The sequence below is a fragment of the Mus musculus genome, chromosome 3 (genome assembly GCF_000001635.26).
Source record: "Mus musculus strain C57BL/6J chromosome 3, GRCm38.p6 C57BL/6J".
NCBI lineage: Eukaryota > Metazoa > Chordata > Mammalia > Rodentia > Muridae > Mus > Mus musculus.
In genome coordinates, this window is record NC_000069.6 from 154695886 (window position 1) to 154721235 (window position 25350).

At 40.6% G+C, this 25350-nt stretch overlaps 1 protein-coding gene and 1 long non-coding RNA gene across 7 annotated transcripts in view; one reads left to right on the plus strand and one right to left on the minus strand.

The window, feature by feature from the left end:
- Erich3 (glutamate rich 3) overlaps window positions 1–25350 on the plus strand; it is a 104060-nt gene that overhangs the window by 32155 nt on the left and 46555 nt on the right. Inside the window, exons 3-8 of one of the 6 annotated variants that reach the window (XM_030252519.1) lie at window positions 2740–2865; window positions 7335–7406; window positions 8940–9068; window positions 13808–13966; window positions 17989–18207; window positions 24214–24394. In XM_030252519.1, the coding sequence (XP_030108379.1) occupies window positions 2740–2865; window positions 7335–7406; window positions 8940–9068; window positions 13808–13966; window positions 17989–18207; window positions 24214–24394 (886 nt within the window). Of the gene's footprint in view, window positions 1–2739; window positions 2866–7334; window positions 7407–8939; window positions 9069–12864; window positions 12932–13807; window positions 13967–15247; window positions 15446–17988; window positions 18208–24213; window positions 24395–25350 lie in introns of those variants that run through there. The other 5 variants (XM_030252520.1, XM_030252521.1, XM_030252522.1 and 2 more) reach the window with 5 other exon arrangements.
- Gm20389 (predicted gene 20389) lies at window positions 12771–15462 on the minus strand. The gene is made up of 2 exons (NR_166197.1): window positions 14850–15462; window positions 12771–13169 (listed from the first exon to the last, which is right to left on the minus strand). It is a non-coding gene; the product is annotated as a predicted gene 20389 (long non-coding RNA).

Consider the following 25350-nt stretch of genomic DNA (forward strand, 5'->3'; position numbering starts at 1 on the left):
CCCAACCTTTCTTCAGCTTTCCTTTGAGTCTGTGACATCTTTTTCTCCTTACTAATTCAGAAAAATTACTTCCCTTTTAACTTCTGATTTTTTTATTTGGAGCTCTTTCTAAACAAAGGAGAGAGGTTACAATGGCTACCAAGGAAACATAAATTATTGACAAAAATTCCCTGAGAGATTTCAACAGCATAGTTGGCTTGTTTATTTATTCATTCATTAGCACACAGTCTATGGACCAGACACTGTTAAAGAGTAAGGAGGACAGAGAAGACTATTGTTTCAGAAGAAAAATATTATTTTTAATACTCATAGAGTATGGTGTGGCAAACATAAACAGTTGGCTTCCTTTTCTGTCTATTTCTTTTTCTTTTTCTTTTTTTTTTTTATTTTTTGAACTTTCATTTCCCTGTGATGGTTTATTGATACCTTAGTGCCTTCCATCAGCTTCAAAGCCCTTCTTCCCACACAGTTTCTGCTCCTTTAAATGTGTATTCGGTGGAAAAAAATCTAACTCAAAAAACCCTATGGTTTTCCATTGAAAGAGAAGGGGTGTGGCTCTAGCCTGGGTTGGCTGTTTGCTTTCTTAAAGTACAGCCTTGTTTTGATGTTGAAAGAAATGTATTGTGCTTCTAATAGTTGTTTGTGTGCTTGGCACTGGCTAGGTGGAGCTCAGGAGAAAGTCCCTTGCAGCCTCCCGGGGCATTGTTATCAGAAGGGTGAGGTGAAACCTGGCTCTGCCAGGAACAAGACTTACAGGTGTACCACTTGCAGCCCAACTTCCTCAATTGTGAAATGAAGGCAACCCTCTACCCCCAAGCCCCCACACCACCACCATCACCATGGCTGTTACTGTTAGGGACCTGCAGTGAGTCACCCTGCAATCCCTGTGTGACTATGAACACTGTGAGCTTCCTGCTCTTTGGGCAGGGCTCTGTGTCTACTTAACACCATCCGTAAGCATGCAATGAACACTGTTACAAGTATGACAAGTCAGGTAAGGACAGCGTGGCTCCTTGCTCTAAAGAAATGGATCCAGGAAGAGGCCTGCAGCCTGCCGTGCTCACATCACACAGAAACTCCTTAGAAGATGTGAGTTTGAAACTCACCCCAGACCTGTGGGATTTGCTGTTTCTCTATCTCTCGGGGCTCTTGGGGGGGTGGGGGTGGGTTATACCCACTTCACTCAGAGTGTGAGCGCTGTGACTCTCCAGGAGCTTCCAGCCTAACTGGGGAGAGAAGACAATCCCAGAGACAGATAACGATGACAAACAAGCCAACTGCCAAGGAGATATAGTAATGGCAGTCAGGAAGGCCTAACTCTAGACACTTCGCAATGACACGAAGTCGGTGCATTCTAGACACCTTAAGTGGGTTATCTGAAGTAAAAGGAAGCACCAACAGTATAAAATTACAGCTAAAATTGAAGAAGGAAATTAAGAACATGAATGTGGGGTCTGGAAAGATGGCTTCCTGTTAAGACCACGCACCTGAGCACACAGAACAGCTTATAACTTCCAGCAACTTCAGCTCCAGGGCATTCAACAGCTGCTGCCTTGGCTGGCATCCTCAGTCGAATGCACATAGGCGCACGCGGTCACACACACACACACACACACACACACACACACACACACACACACGCGTGCGCGCGCGCGCGCGCCTAAACATAAGAAAGGGAATGTAAAGGTGGTTTGACCTTAAACTTAACAGGAGCATGTTGATGGGAGGTAGCGCTGTCCAGCAGCTCTTACAGGGAGCTCAGAGGACAACAGCAGATAGAGCCCAGGGACAGAGTCAAGACAAGCAAAGAGTGAGGGGCAGAAATCCACACTCTGGGACACGTAGTAGTGATCCCCGTTGTGACCAATATATATATATATATATATATATATATATATATATATATATATATATATATATATATATATATATATATATATATATATATATATTAAAGCCTCTGCACACTTCTCTGTAATTTGTAAAATTCTAAATCATAGCAAATTAAATTATGTTTTGGGGCTGCAAAGTGGAGGGAGTAATGAGAGTCAATGAAACCAATTATTTCTCAAGACAAACCAAAGGCTTCCTCAGTGGCTTGTCTGCCTAGCCTCCCCCCCCCCCCCCAGGGTTTCCGGGGAGCCCACAGGCCTGCTCTCCTGAGCTCTTTCAAGGTAGCACCTCCTCTTCCCAGGGTGCTTTCAGAGACTGAAAAGAACACCTGGGTTCCGTCACTGGAAAATTGTTACTCTAATGAAAACCTTGTTTTAAACGTCAAGTGTACCACCTGTGTGTGTTTTCACACTGACAGGTAAGAGAGACTTCCTTTTTCCTTTCTGCTTGATGAAATATTCATTAAAAGCAGAAGTTCATTAGTGACAATGGTATTCTCCTTAGGCTTTGAAAAGGCCACTTTCCTCTCTCTCTCTCTCTCTCTCTCTCTCTCTCTCTCTCTCTCTCTCTCTCTCTCTCTCTCTCTCCCTCCCTTCCTCCCTCCTCCCTTTCTCTCTCCCTCCCCCAGCCCCCCTCTCTCTCCCTCCCTCCTTCCGTCCCTTCTCTCTCCTTTTTCTCCCTCTCTCTTCCTCTCTCTCCTCTCCCTCTGCTCTCTTTGTTTCTTTCTCCTTCCTCCCCCATTCCTCTCTCCCTTGCCTTTCTTGGTACCTAACAACACATGGTGCTACTTTGTATTTCTTTGTGAGTTCTACTTATCTATTCACACTTTTTATTCTCTCACCACAGATAACGAGAAGTGGGAGGATACTTTCTGAAAAGGAATACAAAGTTAACAACATGAAGCAGGATCACCAAAAATACATCCGAGAGTGTTTAGCCCGGGCCATTTTCCACAAGGTCCTAGATATGGAGGTGTGCCTTTCCTCCCTCTGTATGCTAGACTGGGTAACTCTTCCTAAACAACAAAGGGATGGACCAAGGGAAACTGGTTTGTTCCTAAGTATCTAGAAGCCTGGACTCTCAAGTTTTTCCTCCTCTTTAGTTCAGAAGAAATATGGACATGATTATAAACTTTGTGATATTTAATTTTCTAAATGTAGATTCTTTTAATCCACAATGGCTACCCAGCCCTCACCATCTGTACCTTAATTTCCATTCGCTAAAAAAAGTGACATCTGTTTAAATATCAGTAATTCCAGTGCCATGAATTATCTCAGACCTGTTATTCTTTTAAGGCTCTGTAGCTCAGCCGTATGTTAAGTTTCACAGAATAGGCACTGAAACATCTGCTGTCCCTCCTACTTTAGGACACATTGGTCAGCATGGATTTACAGGCTGAGCATCAACACGTTTTGTGGGATCTGACATTGCACTTTTAGTAGGATATGAAGCTAACCTGATAAATTTTTGCAGCTTTGCTCCACAAAACGGTGGTTTCAATCGTTAAACACCATTTAGTCTTTGTGAAAAAGGACACCACTCCTTGGCACATTCACACAGCAGTAAATCAGAGAAGCGGCTTGGAAAATCTATGACTTGTGGGTGCGTTAACATTTTTTAAACAAATGCAGAACTATCAGTAAACCTGCAACAAGTTTAGTACCAGTGAAAATATTTGTTATTATGTTGACTGTATTATTACATCAATCATTCCGAATGCTCACTTAAGATGTATATTGCACAATACAGTTTCTGCCTACTTAGCAATTCATTTTTTTAAAAAAAAATTCAAATTGTATCCACAAATTATGGAGACTCATGGTTGACAACCCCAAATTTGCTGATTGTAAATGCACCAGTGGGAATGGTGCAATTCTGCTAAAATAGAAATAGTTATGTTATTAAATTAACCCCTACATGATTTTTAGTTTTAGAAGTGCTGAGTTCAATGTTGTCCAGATCCTTAGTTTGTAGGTATATCAGATACATTAGCACTGTCACATATATTTTCAGTTGAGTCTCATATTCTCACAACATATAATGACATTTAAAAGAATGTATAGCAAATATAATATGGAGGGAGCTTGGCCTTCTCTAGTCTGAAAATCTGAATTATGAGGCTGCGAAGACAGTTCACAGGGTAGGCACACTTACTAGACAAGCTGAACATCCTGAGTTCCAGTTGTCAGCACACCGGATAAACCCCAGTGTGGTCACACATGTGCCTGTAACCCCATCCCAGGGACAGAAGTTGGCTGTGACTTGCTGCCAGCCTAGTTCTGGGTTCAGTGAGAGACCCTGTCCTAAAAGAATAGCATGGAGCAGGACGTCCTGTGTAATCCTCTGATCTCTGCATGTACACCCAAGACATTCGGTTCATACGATGCATATTTCATGCACAAAAACCAACATGTACAGTTAGAAAGATAAATATGAGATGCTCAGAACTTGAAAGTATTGTAAACATGGTGTTTGTGTTTAAGGGTTTCGGCTTTCAGAGTATTCTGCACATTCAGATCAGGAGTATTCAATCCATAGAGTCTACAGATATCCACCAACGTGGAAAACAGTGGAATGAAGAACTGTTCAGCCCCTAGCCATGTTTCAGAAGACATACCTAATCTGTTAATATACCAGAACAGCTAGGATTGTCTACAGATTGGCACAGTGCCTCCCATTGGCTTGAATCTGCTACAGTTTTCCCTGACATTTCTGTAGGTGTTCATGCATTCCTCGCTCAACAGTAGCTGACTCACTGTGTGCCAAGAGGGGACCCTGTCCTGTGGCTGCAAGACACTGTTTATAGAAATATGGCACAGCGATTGCATAGAAAAGGGAAGTGTCAAATTGGATCCTGCAAACAAGGAGGTGTCCTGGGGGCCTTGGTGCAAGGGGCACAGAGCTCCTGCTTCTGGGAAAGAGCTCAGGAGAGGAATTCCAGAGCAGGACAGCCATATGCAGCATCCTGTGGATGGAAAGAAAGCCCAAAGACTGCTCAGGGGGGCTGGTTGGCAGGAGGAAGTGACACCATCTGAAAAGCTGAAGCCTTGTTTCTGGAAAATCTTGACTTCCCAAGGCAGGTTGCAGTGTAGGCGCTGAGGCAATGAGAATGCTTTTACAGCAAGGGAGTGAAATAGATGAGCAGAGCTGTTTGAGATGTTGCTGCTGTAGATGCAGAGGATGGATTAATGGTCTGGAAAAGATTGGAGGTGGGAGGTCAATTAGGAATCTGTTGCCAAAGGGTTCAGCTAACAGTGCCAGAGAGAGGGAGGGAGAGGCAGCTGTCTATGGGGACAGTAGAGAAGGAGAGGGCTGCCGAGAGAGCATTAGGGACTGAATGAGGAGGAGCAGAGGAAGGAAGGAGCAGAAGCACAGGAATAGAAACTCTTCCCTGGTGAGGAACAGGCCTGGGAGAATGCTGTCTGGGAGCCAGGGGCCCAGGTGCTCAAAATCTGCAGAATGGCTCCACAGGGGTCTGGACCCAGGAGGCACCGAGGGCTTGGGGAAAGAGTTTCAGCCATGGTGATGAGGTGCCCAGCTGCTGACTGCAGAGAGTTTGGGACAAATGCAAGTTGGGAACAGATTGATAGTAAATATAGCAAAATTTGTTGCTGAATGGGTGAAAGATCAGAGCAGGAGGGAGAAGAACAAGAAGAGTCAAGAGATGATTGATGACGCCCAGGACAGGAGTGAAGGAATTGGCAGGGACCAAGACCAGAAGAAAGAGTTTCCCTGAAGGAACAATGAGACAAGAAAACCACGGGCTGATTTCAAGTCTAATTGGGAGACCTTTTCTATTTAGGTATATTTTAAATCACCAATTATTATATGAAAATAATTGGAAAACAGACAAATCATAAAGCAAAAATTAATTGCAAAAGGATTCTACTTTCAGAGATGGCTATTATTCTACACTTCTTTTTTAAAGTATCTTCTGGTCATATTTATACACCAATAAAACCATAATATGGCCAAGTGTGGTAGCATGTGGCTATAATCTTAATATTCAGGAAGACTAGACATGAGGATTGCCACAATTTTGAACCCAACTTGGGCTATGTAGTAAGTTTCAGGTCATCTTGAGCTAGGTTCCAAGAACCTCTCACAATGAACAGTGAACAGTGGATTTCAAATGCCGTTCATCAGGTATGGCCACTGGCTGCCCTTGCAGAGGGCCAGAGTTCAGTTCCCAGAACCCGTTCCATGCTGCACATGTCTGCTTGTAACTCCAGCATCAAGAAGCAGCCCCTCTACCACCATGTCCAAAGACACATAAATAAAAATAAAACCATCCTTTGCACACACAGAGAAGAAAATCATCATGCAATGTTGTGACAAGGACGTGGGTTTGAGCCATCAAACCGGAAATAGAAAGTAAGACCAAGACACAAACCTGTTTTTGTGTTTCTCGGTGTCTTTGGTTATGAAATGTGATAGACTTGAAACTAGAGACGTAGAAAGCAGCTCCTCACTCCAGGGATGCTCTGGTATGTGGCTATAATCTTAATATTCAGGCTCCACCAGTCACTGGATTCTTATGCATTCAGTATCTTGCTTCCTCCTGTGTTACTTTCAGTTTCCATTAAAAAAAATACAGAGGTGGATGCTCTCAGCCAACTACTGGACTGAGCACAGGGTCCCCAATGGAGGAGCTAGAGAAAGGACCTAAGGAGCTGAAGGAGTTTGCAGTCTCATAGCAGGAACAGCAATATGAACCAACTAATACCCCCAGAGCTCCCAGGGACTAAACCACCAACCAAAGAGTACATATGGAGGGACCCATGGCTCCAGCTGCATATGTAGCAGAAGATGGTCTTCTCTGGCATCAATGGGAGGAGAGGCCATTGGACCTGTGAAGGGTAGATTCCCCAGTGTAGGGGCATGCCAGGGCCAGGAAGCAGGGTGGGTAGGTTGGTGAGCAGGAAAAGGGGCTAGGGGGTAGGGGGCTTTTCAGAAGGGAAACCAGGAAAGGGGATAACATTTGAAATGTAAATAAAGAAAATATCTAATAAAAAAAGCAAAATCTTTAAAAACTTTATCTAAATGATTCTATCTTGTTCCAGCCCATGGATGTTCCAAACATTTAACCATTTTTCCCAAAATTTACATGACTATTGCACTATTAAAAAAAGGGGGGGTGGGGCCCCTTTCAGATAGTATTTTTTTTTGTACAAAACATTTAAAAGCCATTACTCAGTTTTCCTCTTCAGTTTAGGAACAAAGTTTATGGCTAAAGGGCATGAATAATTTTAGCTAAGGCGTGTTTGTAATTGGCCCCCCAAAGAGTGGTGGCAATTGATATTTCCACCTGCACACTTAGGCAGGTGGTTCTTCTCCACTCAAATGACAAGAGGGGTAATTGAAAACAGAGCTACCTCTGTTGGGATTATTTTCCTCTAAAATATTCTTGGCTCTAACTAGCATGGTTCTATCCTCCACAGCGCTACCACCAGCTGGAAATAAAGCGGAAACTAGATACCTTAGCTAGGAAAGAGCGGATTCAGAGGTTGAAGGTAAACTCTTTTACCTTTTAATATCATGGCAGCATTCGAACTCCCAGGCAGTTATCATGGGAAGTCTAGAGGCCCCTACTTTTGGACAGCACACACAGCTGAGATCAAGCAAATGGTTCTACGGAGTCTGGCTCTCCGTGCCGTCAGGACAGATCCTGATAAAACAGGCCCTGCTCCTGAGAAACACATTCCAGCAAGGTGAAAACTTTCAAAGACAAACTTGAAAACAGTTGGATTTGCTGTCTGGCTTTTGTGTTTTCTTGTGGCAGAGGCCAAAGAATATTATGAGTCTTAAGAAAATAAAAAGAGATGGTAATGTTCCAGCTTGAGGGAAAATAAAACATTGGAAGAATTATATGATCACACGTTTTCACTCGAATGTCACCCTTGAAAGCTATGGTGGGAACAAGCTTCCTCAGTGGAAGGAAGCACTAACAGACCTAACATTTTGTGCTAGGTATTTTTAAATCCTTTGGTTGTTCTCTATTTTTGTTCTTTGCAGTGAACTTATGAAACACATCAATTTGAATCAGGGGATGAGAGATTCAATTAGGCGTGTTTGAAAAGTTTCAGTTTAGGATGGCAGATTTATTTGATTCCTTGAGCTATTTGAAATCATGGGCTGTTTGTTCTTAATTTGCTATAGTCTTACAAATGTGGAGCCTAAAACGCATTTCACAAACTGATAAGCATTTGTAAAGCGTTCGTAGGGCAACTCGCCCTGTAAGTGTAACATTTTCCTCTCTGGGTTGATGGACTCAAATTTATTTTATCAGAGACTAAGAGTAATCTCACTACTGAAGTGTTAAGTGACAGGTGACAGGAGGCGGGTCCCTTCTTGGGATCAGGGGAGCTAGTTTGCAGAGGCTCCAGGTTCATTCAGCTTGGCTGGCCTTGCCTTGCATCATGGTTTTACACTTTCTGTGATTTGTTTGCCAGAATGTGGAGGCAATAATGACTGGAAATGCTGATTTCCAGTGTCTAAAACAGGGTGTGCTGTGTGTCTGTGACTCGTCTGCCTTGTGCAATGGAAGGCAGTAGGTAGACGGGAAGATGAGGGTTCAGGACGGTGCTAAAGGCACACTCCCGTTACTCCCATCTGACATCTGCCTGTCAAAACTCACTGCATACTTGCAATTGGCAAAGGCATGATTTAGGAAAAGGAACTGTATTTTTTAAATTACTATTTTTATAACAAAAACTTTCATCTTTTCTGGTAGTGTGTACCCCTCAGTGTAGCGAAGCGCAAAGGGCACTTTGTTGGCCCAACAAACGTTGTCATTAAGTAGAATATTCTCTCAGGATGACTCCTTTGCGTGTGCAGATGGAGAGGATTCCATTTTCTGTCACTTAGTGCCTACCACACCCTGTCCCCAACAGGGCTAGAGAAACGTTGCTAATTTCAGTATCAGGATACAGAATGGCAGTTTTAGTGGGAAGGGCTTTGAACTCACAGTATGGATATGTGTCAGGCACTAAGCTAACCTGATCACCTATATGTCAACTTCACAGTTTTTTTTTTTCTCATTCCAGGGAGAACACACAAGACGATTTATTGAAGATAACATGCCCGTTCTCACTCCCCATCCTCCAGCTGGCCCAAAGACTAATCGTGGCCATAGCGTTCTGGCTGAGGAAGGACGTTCTAGTCCATTAACACTGGTGAGCCCTATTAAGCACTCTGTCCCAGCTAATTAATTTATGATTTCTCATTAATCTGAGAAAGAAGGCTCTCTGGGAAGCATGTCTGCACAACCCCATGGAAGTGAAAACATAAGGAAAGGAAGCAACTGGGAACTACAGGCTCCTCATTACTCAGTATTAAAAGTCAGCATTGCAAGTCCCCACTCCAACGGAAATGGCTATGGGTTAATCTCTGCACTTGCAGCTAACACACAAGTTCCTGAAGTGGAGATCACTTGTGGTTATGTAGGTACCCAGATACCACCCCTGGCTCCATTTTATCTTTAGAAAAGAGCAAACTTGTCCAGATAACTAAGATCACACATGACAACTTCAAGTTATGTCTCTCAGCATTTACCCTTCAGCCCTTGGCAATATGGCAGGATTGGGCCCCTGACCGTGTCTTCTGGGTATTATTCTTGCTATTCCTTTATCTGCACAAATTCAGCAGTGCCAGGCTGCAGGTTGGTGACATTCTACCATTTCAGTTTATCAAAATTAGATGCTTCTACCTTGAGATAATTAAATGTACTGAAATCTCATCTGAGGAAGTTATACACTGATATTTTACCCAAGCATGATTCATCTGTGGCCCAGAGGTGACATTTGCTGGGAGGAAGGCAGGGTCTTTCAAAACAATATAGATCCAGAGAAGATTTAAAATACGTTTGTTGGACGCTGGTGGTTGACGCTGGGTTAAACTCCCCGTGACAAATTTACCCTTGGTTGGCCTGCCTGGATGTGTGACAGGGTGTTTCCCTTGCCAGTCTGATCATTTTTATTTGTGTTATACAATATTTGTAGAGCGATTACAAAGCCTTCTCACACAGTTGAGGTAAGTTTGTCACTGACAGCATTAAGCTTCAACGTTCGGCAAAAGGTGAGCTTATCTTGACCTATGCTGGCTGAGCAGCACGAGTTCTGAAAAGCCCCAGTCCTCTCTGGGCTGCTCCTCTTCCAATGGGTCTGATTTGAATGTAAAAGTGTACACACAAATGCATCTTTGTTAGAAATCAACTCATTAGAATCTCCCAAGCTTTCCCTGGAAGAAACAAAGGAAATAGTGCTACTTTCTGTCCTCCTACCTGGTTCAGAGAGGGAAAACCCTTGACCCCTGTGTCCCCTCTGTTTTCCAGATGAACCCCATCAGGAGGTAGTCTGTAGTTCACTGTGCAAAAATGAGGGGGTCCTTTAAAAATTAGAGGCTACACTACTCTGAGCCTGATACTTGGTGGCATGCTGAGTGTTCTGTGCACCTTAGGATAGCTTTTAAGATTAATTTCCCACTTTACAGAAACTCAGGTCTCCTTTAGGTTTGTCCATTCTATCCTGGACACATCCTCTCTCAGTTTCATCCCTGACTACCCTAGATGGAGACAGGACGCTTTATGAGACATCACCATTTTTCCTGAACTTCTCTAAGAGAAGCTTTCAATGCCCATTCCTGCATTTTGATGCTAACTGTGCTAAAGTTTCAAACACTGTGCAAGCATTTAGCTGTATTCTCTCCATTTAAATGGAGGAAAGTCATCTCCACGGATTCTGTAAGTCTTTGAGAAATTCAGCCCCTGTGACCCTCTTGAGAATCAGCAAAGCTTGGCTAAGCTGAGTAATTACCAGGTAGCCAATTTCAACTCACATTTTGGCACAGCTTTGAGCACATTAAGATGGTGCCATATTTATTATAGAGAAATATATTTACACATTGTAAAATGCAGCAAGCTTAAGGTAGCCTCTGATATGAACCACCAGAGTTTGGGGCTCACAGCTGCTACTTAATGGGACAGATTTGTTTTTAGAGATAAATGTGATCAGTTGAGCATTTGACTGCCACATCCATCTAACTGGATGATATTTGTATGCAAATGCACAGAAGTAAAATTAAGAGCACAGCCACTGAAAGATAGTGTTCTGGTTTGTAGTAACCCGCTCTCCTGGATCTCTACACTCGATTTTCATGTTTGGGATTACCAGACAGCCTCAAGAGAAAATTGGGTCAGGTAAAGTCCACAAGAGCTCTTTTGGGTGATTTGAGTCTATTATTTAGAAATGTCATTCAGTTTCTGTACATGAGTTTTAAGATCTCTCTATAGTCTTATCTCTTGTTATCTCAGATTTGTATGTTACTCCAGTTGATCCACATGTGTTTGTGGTGCTTCAGGTTTGTATTTATTACTTTCCTTGTTAGTGAGACAAAATATCTTCAAGAAATTACTACAGAAGAAGAGCCTGCCTGGCATATAGCTTGAGGAGATAGAGTCCACATGGAGAAGACAGGCAGCAGGCAGCTCTACTGTGCAGGGGGCATGGATCTAGGACTCTTTTCCTCACATCTTGTCAGAACAATAAGCAGAGACAGGCATAGAGACACTGTAGACACTGAGGCTTGCCTTTCAGAGAAAATCTTCTTCTAGCCAGCCTCTTCCTAGCAACGGACCCACAAAAACCCAAAAGAGCAACTCCAGTTTTGGACCAAGTGTTGAAAAAGCCAGTGGGAGGCATTTCATATTTACCCCACAAGAGACCCAAGTAACAATGACTTACTCATAGGGTTTCATCTCCACCCCAACCCATGCCCATGAGTCTTAGGTGACTCTATGAAGTCATCAAACACCTGGATTCCTCTGTGTTACTCACCCACCAAATTGGGGTGCCTGCTTCATCCACAGCAGCCAGAGCTGTGTATCACCATGTGGATGTTCCAGCCTGAGGGAAGGGGTCAGCAGGAAAGTAAGGATGTGCTTCCCTTTGCTACGAGTGAACTGCAAGTTGCATGAGTTACTTTCGCTGACATTTTTCTAGCCTTAAGTGAGAAGCCATCTCCTTACAGAGTTGTGGGGAAGTCTGGGGAACATACTCTTTGTGCCAACCATGTTCACAAATGAAAATTCTGTGACTGGAGAAGGAAGGAGAGCAAATACTGGGCAGGGTGGTCTCTGCTGCTCTTCTGTGATCCTGGCTCAGAACTGGCTCTTATTTGGATTTTCAAATGACCATCTTCCTCATCTTTGGCTAAAATTTTACCTGCTTCTGTGAGAACTTAGTTTTTCTTAGCCTCCTTGGTTCACTGTAACTATTATGAGAGCATTATTCTAAGTCATGCTCTCTGGCATTAATCAGCCCTATTGATTAATAGAATCTTTGGATGTTACATATTACTTTTTATCTCCTTACTTGGCCTAGGATGGAGATTCAGTATTGCCTACTGTTGAAATCAAAAGTTTTAGCAGTGTGTGCACGCATGTTTCTCAAGATGTTATGAGAGCCAGTGCTTGGTAGGAGTTTCTGGCTGCCAGGTTTTTCATGTGTTTATTTATATATGCTTTTGCAGAATGGAAGATCTGTGGCTCACCACCCTTTAGAGTCAATGTACAAAATTCTATTCATGAATCATTTATATACCATCTATCTCACACCACTTTGCCCACATACGCCTGCCCTATTCTTGGCATGTTTTCTACTGTCTTAGTAGAATAGGACAACTGGGCCAAAGCTTTATTTTTTTTTCCACTTTTGACGCATTGCTAATCTTTATACTAAACTTATAATATTCTGTTGATGCTCCCAAAGGCACTTATAATGTTCCACGCTGGCACTTTTTGTATTCGCTGCAGTACATTCTTGATTGGAAAGTGTCTCTGTTGGGGGCTCAGCAGGAAACAGATGGCTCATACAAATAGAGTAATTACAAAGTTGTTTAATAAACTATTTAGGAAGATACAGCAGGGTGAAGAAAAGCCAACTAGGGATGGTAAGCCTGCTGGGGTCAGCACAATGGAAAGCCACAGTCCCTAGGTTGAAGAGGAGTCTGGATGGGAAGGATTGAGTTCTAGAAGAAGTAGGTAGGTCCCATAGCAGGTAAGGACTTCCCCATAGAAGCATAAACACTTAGGTGGTAGAAACCATTTCTGCCCTGCAGGATTATGGAAATAAAGGCCTCCATTTCATCTTCCAATCTTCTCTGATATCCTTCTTCTCCTTGGTAGAATCTAATTTCAGTCCTGAGGTTGGTTAGTAAATTCCTTAAGAAATTGCTTACAGGGCCCAGAGCTCCTCAGACAGAGAAGGTAGACAGGGGATCTAGAAGAACAAATGGACAACTCTCAGTGTGGAAACATCCATTTTTATGTCGTGCATTCCAGTTTGGTCAGCTATAATGTTTCATCTTGTTTTCTTACATTTTTAGAAAGCAGTTGAAGATATGTAATTGGTGGTACATTATAGCCAAGCACCTGCCTTTCCTGGTGTCTGCTTTTACTTTGGGTGCCAACCTTGCCGCGTAATGAATTCAAAGTAGATTTTATATTGAAAACATTGAAACTGAAATGAGTCTGTTCCAATAATATCCTTTCAGTTCTCTGAAAGAGGACATTATTTAACTTAACATTTAATTGAGCAAAGCCATTTTTTTGCCCATATTCAGCACAATAAAGAATTTACATTATGAGCAAAAATATAGGACTACAGTAGAGGCCATCTCTTTTGTCTAGAGGGCTCCATCCAGGGTATTTGGTTATGTAGAAGACTTCAACACCATATGTTTTAACAAATACTTTGGGGTCAGAAGGGTAGATATAATGGAAGGATATAATTAAAGTTTAATCTGTTCAGTAAAAAGGCACCATTAATTACTCTGGGTAATTTGTTGGGTTATTAATTGGTTCTGGAAACATGTCAAGGTACTAATTTAAATGGAATTTTCCCCCATCATCGTCTAGACAGCCCCTCGACCATATACTGCCCCAGGAAATATGCAGCCTCCGGTTCGTCTGCAGCCTCTTCTCAGTAGTCGCCAAACGAGAAACGGTTCAAAGATAACTTCAGGGTCCAAACCCAAAGGCTCATTGCTGGAAAGCGAAGCTCTGTTTCCTCTTGGGGTAAATGTTCTTTTCCTTAAGAAACATCTCTTTTTCAATTATTGATTAAAATCACGTACTATTAAAGTTTTTAAGATGCCGTATTTTCACCCACACAGGGAAACTTGCACTGTACGTTCACGGAGCACTTACTCTGTACTTGTGATAAGTGTACATTGCTGCAGTGAGAAGGCCTACTTTTCACGTCATTGTACAGGATCTGTAAGGGGTGAAATTTTGATGACATACAGTGCTTAGCTCACTATGAGCCAAATGGAAAATAAAGGTGCTCTGTCCCCAGTCACATATGACTTTCCCCCAAATGACCCTGTGTGGACTCCTTTCAGATTTTAGCACATGAGAACCAGACAATGGGACTCTGCATGGCAGGCCTGTGTTCATGTTGGGACTCTATCCTATCAGTGTGTAGAGTTACTTGGAGGGCGAATTATAGAAGGAAGGAGAGTCTATCTTTTAAATATGCTGAAGTCATCAACCTAAGAGATTGATGCTGCATACCTTTCAAGGTGCTTTCTTCGGTAATTTCTGCTCATTAGAGTGTGAGTTGGCTAGGTATAGTTACTATAAAATAGAATCTACCTAAACAGGGAGGAACAGGCCAGGCCATTCCCAATTTGGGGAGAGGCTGTGTTCCTAACTTGCAGAAACATTTGTGAGCTTAAGAATTGGTGTCATGAACATAATTGTCATTACAGGACAGGGACAAATGGGCTTCATTCCTTTCTATGAAATACTACTCACAGACCTAAGAAACAGTGCCCTCGCTCTGACACATGCCCTGCATGCAGACGAAGTGGTTTCACTTCACACTAAATACTCAGACGCAAGTGCAGCACCTCAGTCCATTGAAGGTGGTTTTAGCTCATGAGAATGGTTTACATACCTTACTCAGGTAGTCTCCCGGCAGCTTCCTAAACACCAAAAGAAGGTAATTGGGAAATGATTTTCTTTTGGGGGGAGAAACTTCTTGAAGTGAGGCAGGCTCCTGGGTCTTAGATCTAGGGTACAGTTGAAGGCTCATATTTTGAAGACCATTTCAGCCACTGTCCAGGAGTAGCCAAAATCCTTTGTTAGTTTTTAGTAATCTAAAATAGATTTGTCTCGATCAGGGACAATTAATTCACCAAAAGTTATCAAATGGTCAAACTTTATAGCAACAGTGTTTTCTCCCTGGTTGGCAGAGCCGCCTGGGAGGGAGGCAGACTCACAATGAGAAGGTTGCCTGGTGACCATAGAATCAGAATGGGGCTGTGACTCAAGGCAGTATTCCTGGATCAGGTTAAGGCTTCCTGAGGTGCCCATCTCATCTCAGGAATGAGCTTACCCAAAACACCAGAGAACTCACAGGTCTTGGCCTAAACCTCTCTGTGTCCTCCGGGGTTAGCTTAGCCCTTGGGGTTGGGCATACTCAAAGCCTGCTGGGTAGAACTTCCTTCCCCATAGACAGTGCTTCAATGGGTCCTCTCCATGTTTGCCAAGGTGATTACATTCTTTCTAAGCTTCTATAGTTCTAAGTTCTATCTTGGTGACCTTTTTTTCCCCCCTAGACATAAGAACACCACTAGGGAAACGACAGTCTTTGACATCTAGGGACTGAACTTTTCACCTTTCAATGATTTTCCTCCAAATTTACTCTGAGGCACTGTCTACAAGTGATCTCTCTATGTATACATTGTGAACCAATATATAATCTCATCTCCCTGCTTATAAATTTTGAGAGTGTGGGTTACTTCTGAAGGAAAGTCATTGAGTAGCTTACATACACCAAGAAGTTGATTAGTTTCATGTTAGCTCCAATTAGCTATATCCAATGAATATTTTGGGCACTTATGACAGGCTAGATGCTGATGTAAGAATGAGTGTTATTATAGATTACCAAGGAAGACAGAAGTCATTTGCTGGAGCTTACAGTGTAATATGTGTAACCTAAATACACTATGAAAAGACAGGCTTTTATTAGTGGTATTGATGGTGAAAGAGTTGACTACCAGACAAACTCCTTATAAAAGACAGTGGTCTGTAGTGTTGCTAAGTATATACTGAGCACCAGGTAGACCCCCTTGCTTTGCTGAAATGCTGGAGAGGATAGAGGTCTAAGGATTGGAAGACCACGGAGAAGACCAGGTTGAGCTTGTCACAGCAGCCAGAGTGAGCATCTTTTGGGAAAAGTGACCTAGTCAACAACAGGTTGGTTTTGATGCCACTAAGTAAAACTAATCCTGTGGCAAAATTTTCAAATATTCAGAGGGAGTCTCTCTTGTCAGGGGGCATCAGCACAAGTGTCTTCAAGGCCCCACCTGATGGTATACCACCATCATAACCTATAGAAATCTATCCCAGGAAAACACATACGTGCAAAGGAAGAGTTACGTACCCTTTGAGCTGTCATATTTACAGTGGTAAACAAGTGAGAAAGACTACATAATACAGTATAAATGCTTAAGAACTTAAAAATACAGTGCAATTATATGTAACGGTTTAGAAAATTATCCAATATACAAACAAAATGAGCATTATTTTTAGAAATATTATTAAAATCATTTCCAAAACAGGACAAAGAGCTGATACCCAATTGTGCTATTTGTTTTTAAAAGTGATTAAAAAATTGTCCAAATTTCCAATGTTCTAGAATTTAATATTTGTATTATGTTCATTTAATTTTGGTTTGATATTCTGGGCTCAGTCTATTGGAGAAATAAATTGAAAACAAAGTAAGAATATCAATAAAATTTAACAACCGAACAATAGAGTCTGCTTACACAAAAGTGTTGGTTTTATTCAAGATTTGGGCTGTCCATGCTTTGACTTAACCTGCCTTTATTGATTCAGTAACTAGTGCCCTTGGGAGAGCCTTTCTTAAAATTTTTATTATTAAGCATCTCAAAATATAGACTAAAGTTGTTAAAAATTAGTTATGAGTACAAAAATCGAAATGTAATGTCAATTTATAATGTACTTATACTATATATATGTATTTATATATATAATTTTTTAAGGTCAATTGGTGTAAAATGGATAAAAACATCTAAGTCTCTTAAAATTTGGAAATTTACTTCAGATACACAAAAAGTAATCAATTTGTACAAATGTTTACATGCAAATCTATCTGATAAATATTTTTGGATATACATTTAAAGATTTTAAATGACTATGGTAAGGTATCTTGATTAAAATCCTAAACAAAATAAAGAATATATATATATATCTCCCAAAGATAAATTAATATTTAAAAACTTCTATTTGCTTTTTAAATCAAACTCTACATGTAAATTACTTAAAAGAAATATTGCTTGTACTATTATGTAAGAATAGATCCACATTTCTATACACCGGTGAGACTATATAATATAATTAAAGAATCAAAGCAAATTTAAGGAACCATTTTTCTATTTATGGATTTTTAGGGTGCTAAAGTTTTTATGGTTCAGCTGAATTTCCACATCTTTTATATATACACACACTTACACATGTGTATCTGTATGCCCAAATGCACAATTTATGGCAGGGTATTAATACTTGTGCAGTTATCTACATAGGATTTATTGCAGGACTTGGAGGTCAAAGAGTGTTTTCTTTGAAATTTGGTGGATAGTTTTGATTGTCCCAAAGTTTGAAGATTTCAAGCAAGCACACTCACTGGTGTTTGATTACAGGCTTGCTTCTCCTGCCTGTTCAATCCTTAGGGTGTATAAGATCAGAATGTCTCTATTGCCCAGTACAATGACAGCCCTACTTCAGGGTCCAACCCTGCAGACCTTCCAGTGCAAAATTAACTAAGTTTACTCTCTCAAAATCTTCTATTAAAACCATATATTCATACAAGGTTAGAAATATGTGCTTATTGAATTTGCAATAGATACAAACTGATTTTCATAGGCAGGAGCATGCGTTTTATCAGCCATGAATGGGAGTTTGGTGTGTTGTTCTCAGCTGGGTTTGTGACAGTCATCCAAGCTTTGATTTGGGCTGTACTGGGGCTCAGCTTGTGTGTCATTGGGTCTTACATCATGATGTGATTACAGGGAAAGAAGGCAATGATGAAATTCAGGAACTACATGGACCATTCCCAGAAGGAGGATCTCTACCAACTCCCACACATTAACAGTTACCACACACCTGTTCCTCCAACACCGCAGCCCCAAGCAGGAAAGAACTTCAGGGATAAGAGGTTGGAATCTTGGAGGAGGAAGAGGCTGCGTCCCATCACGGCTCCCAATGGCCTTGAGCCTCTCTTTGCCAAGGTGATTATGGCCAACGTGATCTTTTATTACCGTAACACTAGTGATGGCACACCGGCTGGGTTCTAGATCTGTAGTGTAAGAATTTTCTAGAATCAGGTACAAAAATGCATTACATTAATATAGTAATTTTTTCCTGATTTTTTAAAAATAGTGATTTCTTTTTTAAAATTTGATATTTTCTTTATTTACATTTCAAATGTTATCCCCCTTCCTAGTTTCCCCTCCGAAAACCCCCTATTCCCTCTCCACTCCACTTGCTCACTAACCCACCCACTCCTGCTTTCTGGCCCTGACATTCCCCTATACTGGGGCATAGAACCTTCACAGGACCAAGGGCCTCTCCTCTGATTGATGACTGACTAGGCCATCCTTTGCTACATATGCAGCTGGAGCCATGAGTCCCACCATGTGTTTTCTTTGGTTAGTGGTTTAGTCCCAGGGAGCTCTGGGGGCACTGGTTAGTTCATATTTTTCCTCCTATGGGGTTGCAAACCCCTTCAGTTCTTTGGGTCCTTTCTCTGGCTCCTTCATTGGGGACCCTGTGCTCCGTCCAATGGATGGCTATGAGCATCCACTTCTGTATTTATCAGGCACTGGCAGAGCCTCTCAGGAGACAGCTCTATCAGGCTCCTGTCAGCAAGCTCTTGTTTGGCATCCACAATAGTGTCTGGGTTTGGTGGTTGTTTATGGGATGGGGCCTCACGTGGGGCAGTCTCTGGATGGTCATTCCTTCAGTCTCTGCTTCACACTTTGTCTCTGTAACTCCTTCCATGGGTATTTTGCTCCCCTTTCTAAGAAGGATCAAAGTATCCGCACTTTGCTCTTCCTTCTTCTTGAGTTTCATGTGTTTTGTGAATTGTATCTTGGGTATTCTAAGTTTCTGGGATCATATCCACTAATCAGTGAGTGCATATCATGTGTGTTCTTTTGTGATTGGGTTACCTCACTCAGGATGATGCCCTCCAGGTCCATCCATTTGGATAGGAATTTCATAAATTCATTGTTTTAAATAGCTGAGTAGTACTCCATTGTGTAATTGTACCACATTTTCTGTATCCATTCCTCTGTTGAGGGACACTGGGATCTTTCCAGCTTTTGGCTATTATAAATAAGGTTGCTATGGACATAGTGGAACATGTGTCGTTATTATATATTGGAGCATCTTCTGGGTATACACCCAGGAGTGGTATAGCTGGGTCCTCAGGTAGTACTATGTCCAATTTTCTGAGGAACCACCAAACTGATTTCCAGAGTGGTTGTACCAGTTTGCAATCCCACCAACAATGGAGGAGTGTTCCTCTTTCTCCACAACCTCGCCAGCATGTGCTGTCACCTGAATTTTTGATCTTAGCCATTCTGACTGGTGTGAGGTAGAATCTCAGGGTTATTTTGATTTCCATTTCCCTGATGATTAAGGATGTTGAATATTTTTTTAAAGTGCTTCTCAGTATTCCACAGTTGAGAATTCTTTGTTTAGATCTGTACCCGATTTTTAAAAATAGGGTTATTTGGTTCTCTGGAGTCTATCTTCTTGAGTTCTTTGTATATATTGGATATTAGCCCTCTATTGGATTTAGGATTGGTAAAGATCTTTTCCCAATCTGTTGGTGGCCTTTTTGTCTTACTGACAGTGTCCTTTGCCTTACAGAAGCTTTGCAATTTTATGAGGTCCCATTTGTCAATTCTTGATCTTACAGCACAAACCATTGGTGTTCTGTTCAGGAATTTTTTCCTCTGTGCTCGTATGTTTGAGGCTTTTCCCTACTTTCTCCTCTATAAGTTTCAGTGTCTCTGGTTTTATGTGGAGTTCCTTGATCCACTTAGACTTGAGTTTTGTACAAGGAGATAAGAATGGATCGATTCGAATTCTTCTACATGCTAACCGCCAGTTGAGACAGCACCTTTTGTTGAAATGCTCTTTTTTTCCACTGGATTTTTTTTTTAAGTACAGCTGTAAAAAACCTGTGAGTCAAAGGCAACATTTGAGTAATTAGGAAAACAACTCAATTATCCTAAGTGATGATAGATTACTCATCAACTCCAGCAGTCAGATTTCAGTTTAGACTCCAACTTCATTTCCCTTAAGTTGATCATTCAGAGAATCTTCACATTTAATTCATGAAAATTCATGAATTTAAGCACAGCTAGAGAGTGTAATACAAGCTGAATTTTATTTTTAATGGTTTGTTGCAAATTAGCGAATATTGCCTACCAACTTTTCTACTGTTCTTTGGAAGTGCTGTGGTTTGTCACCCACATGTCCCCAAAGCATTATTATAGCACATTCTTGTAAGTGTAGCTGAACTTTACACAGCTTCAGTCTAGTAAGAGAGCAAAGGAACTCTTCTTTTTTGTAGTGCAACAGACAACCACATGTATTACACATACCTCCTGTGACTCTTAGCATATAATGGGGTTGGCATTTTCCCCACTGAACAAGTAATGAAGTCCCCACATCGCACCAGTCTGCATCCCACTCCTTTAAGGCAGCCTTGCTTCAAACACCCTTCTCAAGGCCCCATCTGTCCGTATTTCACTCTATCATCTGCCCTCCCCTCTAACCTTCTAAAAGGCCAGGAAGTTTTTTCCCCCACCTGTTCAAAATATCTCCCTTGGCTCAGATTTCCCTCAGTTCTCTCCCTTTGCTGCTGTCTCTGGCCTCTCTCTTCCTTGAAGACTTGTTTAGCCTGGGTGCCTGATCTTGACCTGACCCTGACTTCCCCAGTTGGCCTCTTCAGTCTTGTCATGTTATCTCTGCTTCTTGACAGATTGCAGGCTTTAGATAAAGTTATCAAATCGTTTCTATGTGGACAGCACCTTAGACAAGTTTTCTCTTTCCCTTTATATTTTCAAAAATTTATTCTTTGAAAACTTCATAGGTAGTTTCATACCCTCAAGTTCATGTCTCTGACTGCCTCTGAAATCCACCAACAGATATCTGCTCCCAACTTCATGTCAATAATAATGATAATAATAATAATAACGTCCCTGAGTCTCTTAGTGCTGATCATTTACAAATGAGTGTGGGGCTACCACTGGGGTGTGGACAGCCTATTAGTGACAACATCACCCTCCCACGCTAAAGTGACTGTCCCTCCCGTAACAGCCACCAACTGCAAAAGCCTCTCAGATAGGGGCAGAGCCTCAGAGGCTCATCCCCAGCCCATGCTGCAGTGTAGACCGGCAACCACATGGCGTTGTGTGTATCAGCTATGTCAAGTCCCGAAGTCAGCTCTTCACAGTTCTCTTCCCCAACCTCCATCTCTTACATTGTTTGTGCTCCCTTTTCTTCAATGTTCCCATGAGACTTGTATATACGCATGCTAATGTACATAGCACATCTTGCTTTATTGTTTGCAGAATTTCACTGGTGTCTGCTGCATCATTTTCCTTTAGGATCTTTTAATCTTGTATTTCTTTTTGAAGAACCGACTCTGGGTTTCATTGACTCTTTGTGGCTTTTGACATTTTATTTCACTGATTTTTGATTATCTTTTTCTGTTTATTATTTTTTGGGGTTTATATTTGTTCTTGTTTTTCAAGGCCTTAAGGTATGTCCTTAAGTTATTGAGATAGCTCAAGTTGTAATGTAGACACTTGACACTATTGACTTTTTTCAAATGTGTCTAATAGATTTTTGGTATGTTGTATTTTCATGTACCCAATTCTAGAGATATTTTAAATTTCCTTTTTAATTTCTTCAGTGACCTGATAATCATCCTGTAGTGTGTGTTTAGTCTCCATGTGTTTGGGTCCCTTAAGTACTTTCGGTAGTTTATATTGTTGTTGATTCGTAGTTTAGTTCTATTGTGGTCAAATAGAGTAGGCTAATTTAATTTTCCTATATTTGTTGAGACTTCCTTTGTATCCCAATACATGACCAAATTTGGAGAAAGTTTTCATGGGCTGCTAAGAAGAATGTGTGCTGTTTAGTGTTTGAATGGAATGTTCTATAGGTGTCTTTTAGGTCCATTTGATTTATGATGTCATTTAACTCCGATGTTTCTCTCTTTAGATGACCTGTCTACTGGTGAGAGCGAGGTATTGAAATTATTGTTGCTATGTTAGGGTTAATATTTGGTTTTACGTCAAGTAATATTGTTTTATGAAGTTGGGTGTGTCCATGTTTTGTACATACATATTTATAATTACAATACCTTCTCTCATAGGTTGTTCTTTATTGATGTGCCTTCCTGAGGAGCCGAGGCCAATTGATATTCAGAATAATTAGTGTCTAACAAATTGCTTTATGTTATTAGATATTTTAAAAACATTGCTTGGTCTTTCAATTACTGAGTTTACTGATGATTCACACTCTGTAAACTGTGTGTTTGTTAGCTTCTTGTGATTGCTTAGGTTTTGTTTGTGAATTTCCAGGACTTTCTGGAGTCTTATAGGACTCTTTGGCTTTAGTGATGAAATTCCAGATCATTGAAAAATAATCTCTCATACTAATCATTACTTTTTATGTTAAAATATTCTTTCTGTAATACATAAAGAGAAAGAATATATATTATTCATATATGTATAATTATATATGTATTATTCATATACATTTTATTACTTTTAGCCTTTTGGATTTTTAGGCATGAAATCCAGGCTTTAAATGTGCTAATGTAGGAGGTTGATGGTTTGTGTTTAATTCAGTCTGGATTTCTGCTCCATTAATAAGCTTAGTCCCAGCACACTCCTCCTTCCCTCTTCTTCAAAGCCTTGCTCTTGTCTTCCCAGGCTTTCTCTCTTACCTCATCTCTTTATTTTACCTCCATCCCTCAATCTGAGCATCACCATGACTTCAACCTTGGTGCTTGCTTTTCTGTTGAGATATATCATCTTCCCATGTGGTTTGACAGTTTGTCCTTTCCAGGTCAATAGAGTCTGAAATTCAGAAATATCAAAGTAAGAAGTTATACATATTTATTCACTGATGAGCAAGGTCTCAGTTCCACCCATCACCCAGACTTCTCTCCCACCTCTGCCAAGCCAGTCTGGATTACTAGTTTCAGCTGGCCTACACTTCATTCCATGGTTTTATATCATCTCCTTGGAAAATATACTTACTTCCAAACCATTTTTATTTGATTGTCTGTTCTTATATGTGTGCTCTGTGAACATTTAGCAAAATATAAAAAATTATGATTAAAGGCAATACTAATGATATATGTTATTTAATGGTCCTTAGAATGTGGCATTTAACATACCATATACATAATAACCCTAAAAGAAGACACTACAATTTTACTTTGGAGATGAAGCAAATCAAGTTAAAAAACTGACCCATGATCACGGAACTCATCAATGCCATCTTTAGTATGCATCTCAGCAAGCTGACCTGTTTTTTGTAATACTCAAAACAAACAAACAAACAAACACCTCAAAAGTGATTACTTTTTCTCTCAACTCTTGAAATTAACTGTAATTGGTTAGCTGGGATTTATTTTTTTCTAAACAGAGAAGCCAATTAGACTTCTACATGGTAATCCCAGGCCCTTGACCTATATGATCACTTATCCTTGCAGGGACGTCAGGGGTCCATGTATCTACACAGCTCTCCGAGGGAATGGACTAAGAAAGGCTCTGTTGCTTTGCTCACTTATAAAGATGAGATCAGTCATCTCAAAACTGTCACTGTGTCATGATCAATACTAACTCCAAATAAAACATTAGCATTCATTCAGTTCATTTGTTTGAATTTTTGTTTGAAAACTAGCTGAGAGAGTCAAAAGTACTTCTTTCTTAGCATAGAGAGAGAAAGAACTTAAGGTGGAAAATAACAAATTCTTCAAATCTTTATCATTTACAAAAATCAAAGCCAAAATCTACAGAGACCTGGAAAGGAGTGTATTTGGTAATGCTTTTGATTTTTGGAAATTGTATACAATGACTCTATAAATATTTTGTTATAAGGTGCTTAGAATTATCTCTCTCTGTTCTTTGTATTGTAAAATCATATGGGAGCAGGAAGCCCCCTGGGGAGACACTTAGTCCCTGTTTCCTCTATTCTAGGATCCTGGAAGGATTTATAAAACAGCGCCGCATAGCAATGCAGTTATCACAATGGTCTATTTTGGGAAAAATGTGCACCTATCTTATGATGACATAGACTTCCGAGATGAAATCAAGATTTACCAACAGCACTGTGGAGGAGAGAACCTTTGTGTCTACAAAGGGAAACTGCTTGAGAAAGGTACAAATGAATGTAGGAAAAAAAATCTTGGGTTAGTATTCCAGATAAGCTGTTGTTGACATAATATCAAAATAACTTTAACCACTTTGTGAAATTATTCACATCCAGGGAATTATAAACCAGCTGCCTAAGAGTAAATCTAGATTCACAGCTCCTTGATTGAAATGGGAACAGCGATTGCACTTGCAGATTGTAGGAGAAAGAACTTGGAGTGATTTAACCTGGTAACAGATTGATTTTTGAAACAGATATATATGATCATTAAATGTTTTAGAAATATGCTGTCTCAGACATTGCAAGTTAACTATTTGGTTTTCCATAGTGAATGATATCACAGGTAATCAAGCATAAGAGAAAAATTACAGATTGGTAATTTGTTAGAATACATGGAGGCAAAAATTGAAGATTCAATAGATTCCATGATGAGTCACACCTAAGTAATGATGTAAAACATTTTTAAATGCCCATTTTAGTAACTTGTACTTTCCTTTGATCCTAAATCCATATCTGTTGGTATAAGAGGTTTTTATTAATACATATTCCCACACACTGTATTGTAGTGTTTCCTTCAATATTTAGTTTAGTGGGGCAGCAATGGAAAGAGGCATGCTTACAAACTACATTCTTTCCTTGTTTGCATAGGAAAGTCTCTTTAGGAAGCTCTGTTAGTTTTCCTAACTATATAGGAAATCAAACAGACTGAGGAGCTGAGAAAGGGTGATGTTGGTGCACATGGAATTATTTTTTTCTTTGAAATCTCTTTCTCCAATCAAGAAGAGTGACTCTAATAAAAACAGCCACAAATATAACAACAGATTTGGTGATTACAAGTTTTAAGCCTCCCCAATAAACAGTGCCGCTGGAACATCAGCTTTAAGTTAAAGTAAAATAAACCATGGCTCTCAGTTTGTGGAGAACTGTTATCATTTTTACAGATTTGTGGAATGTGGGAATTC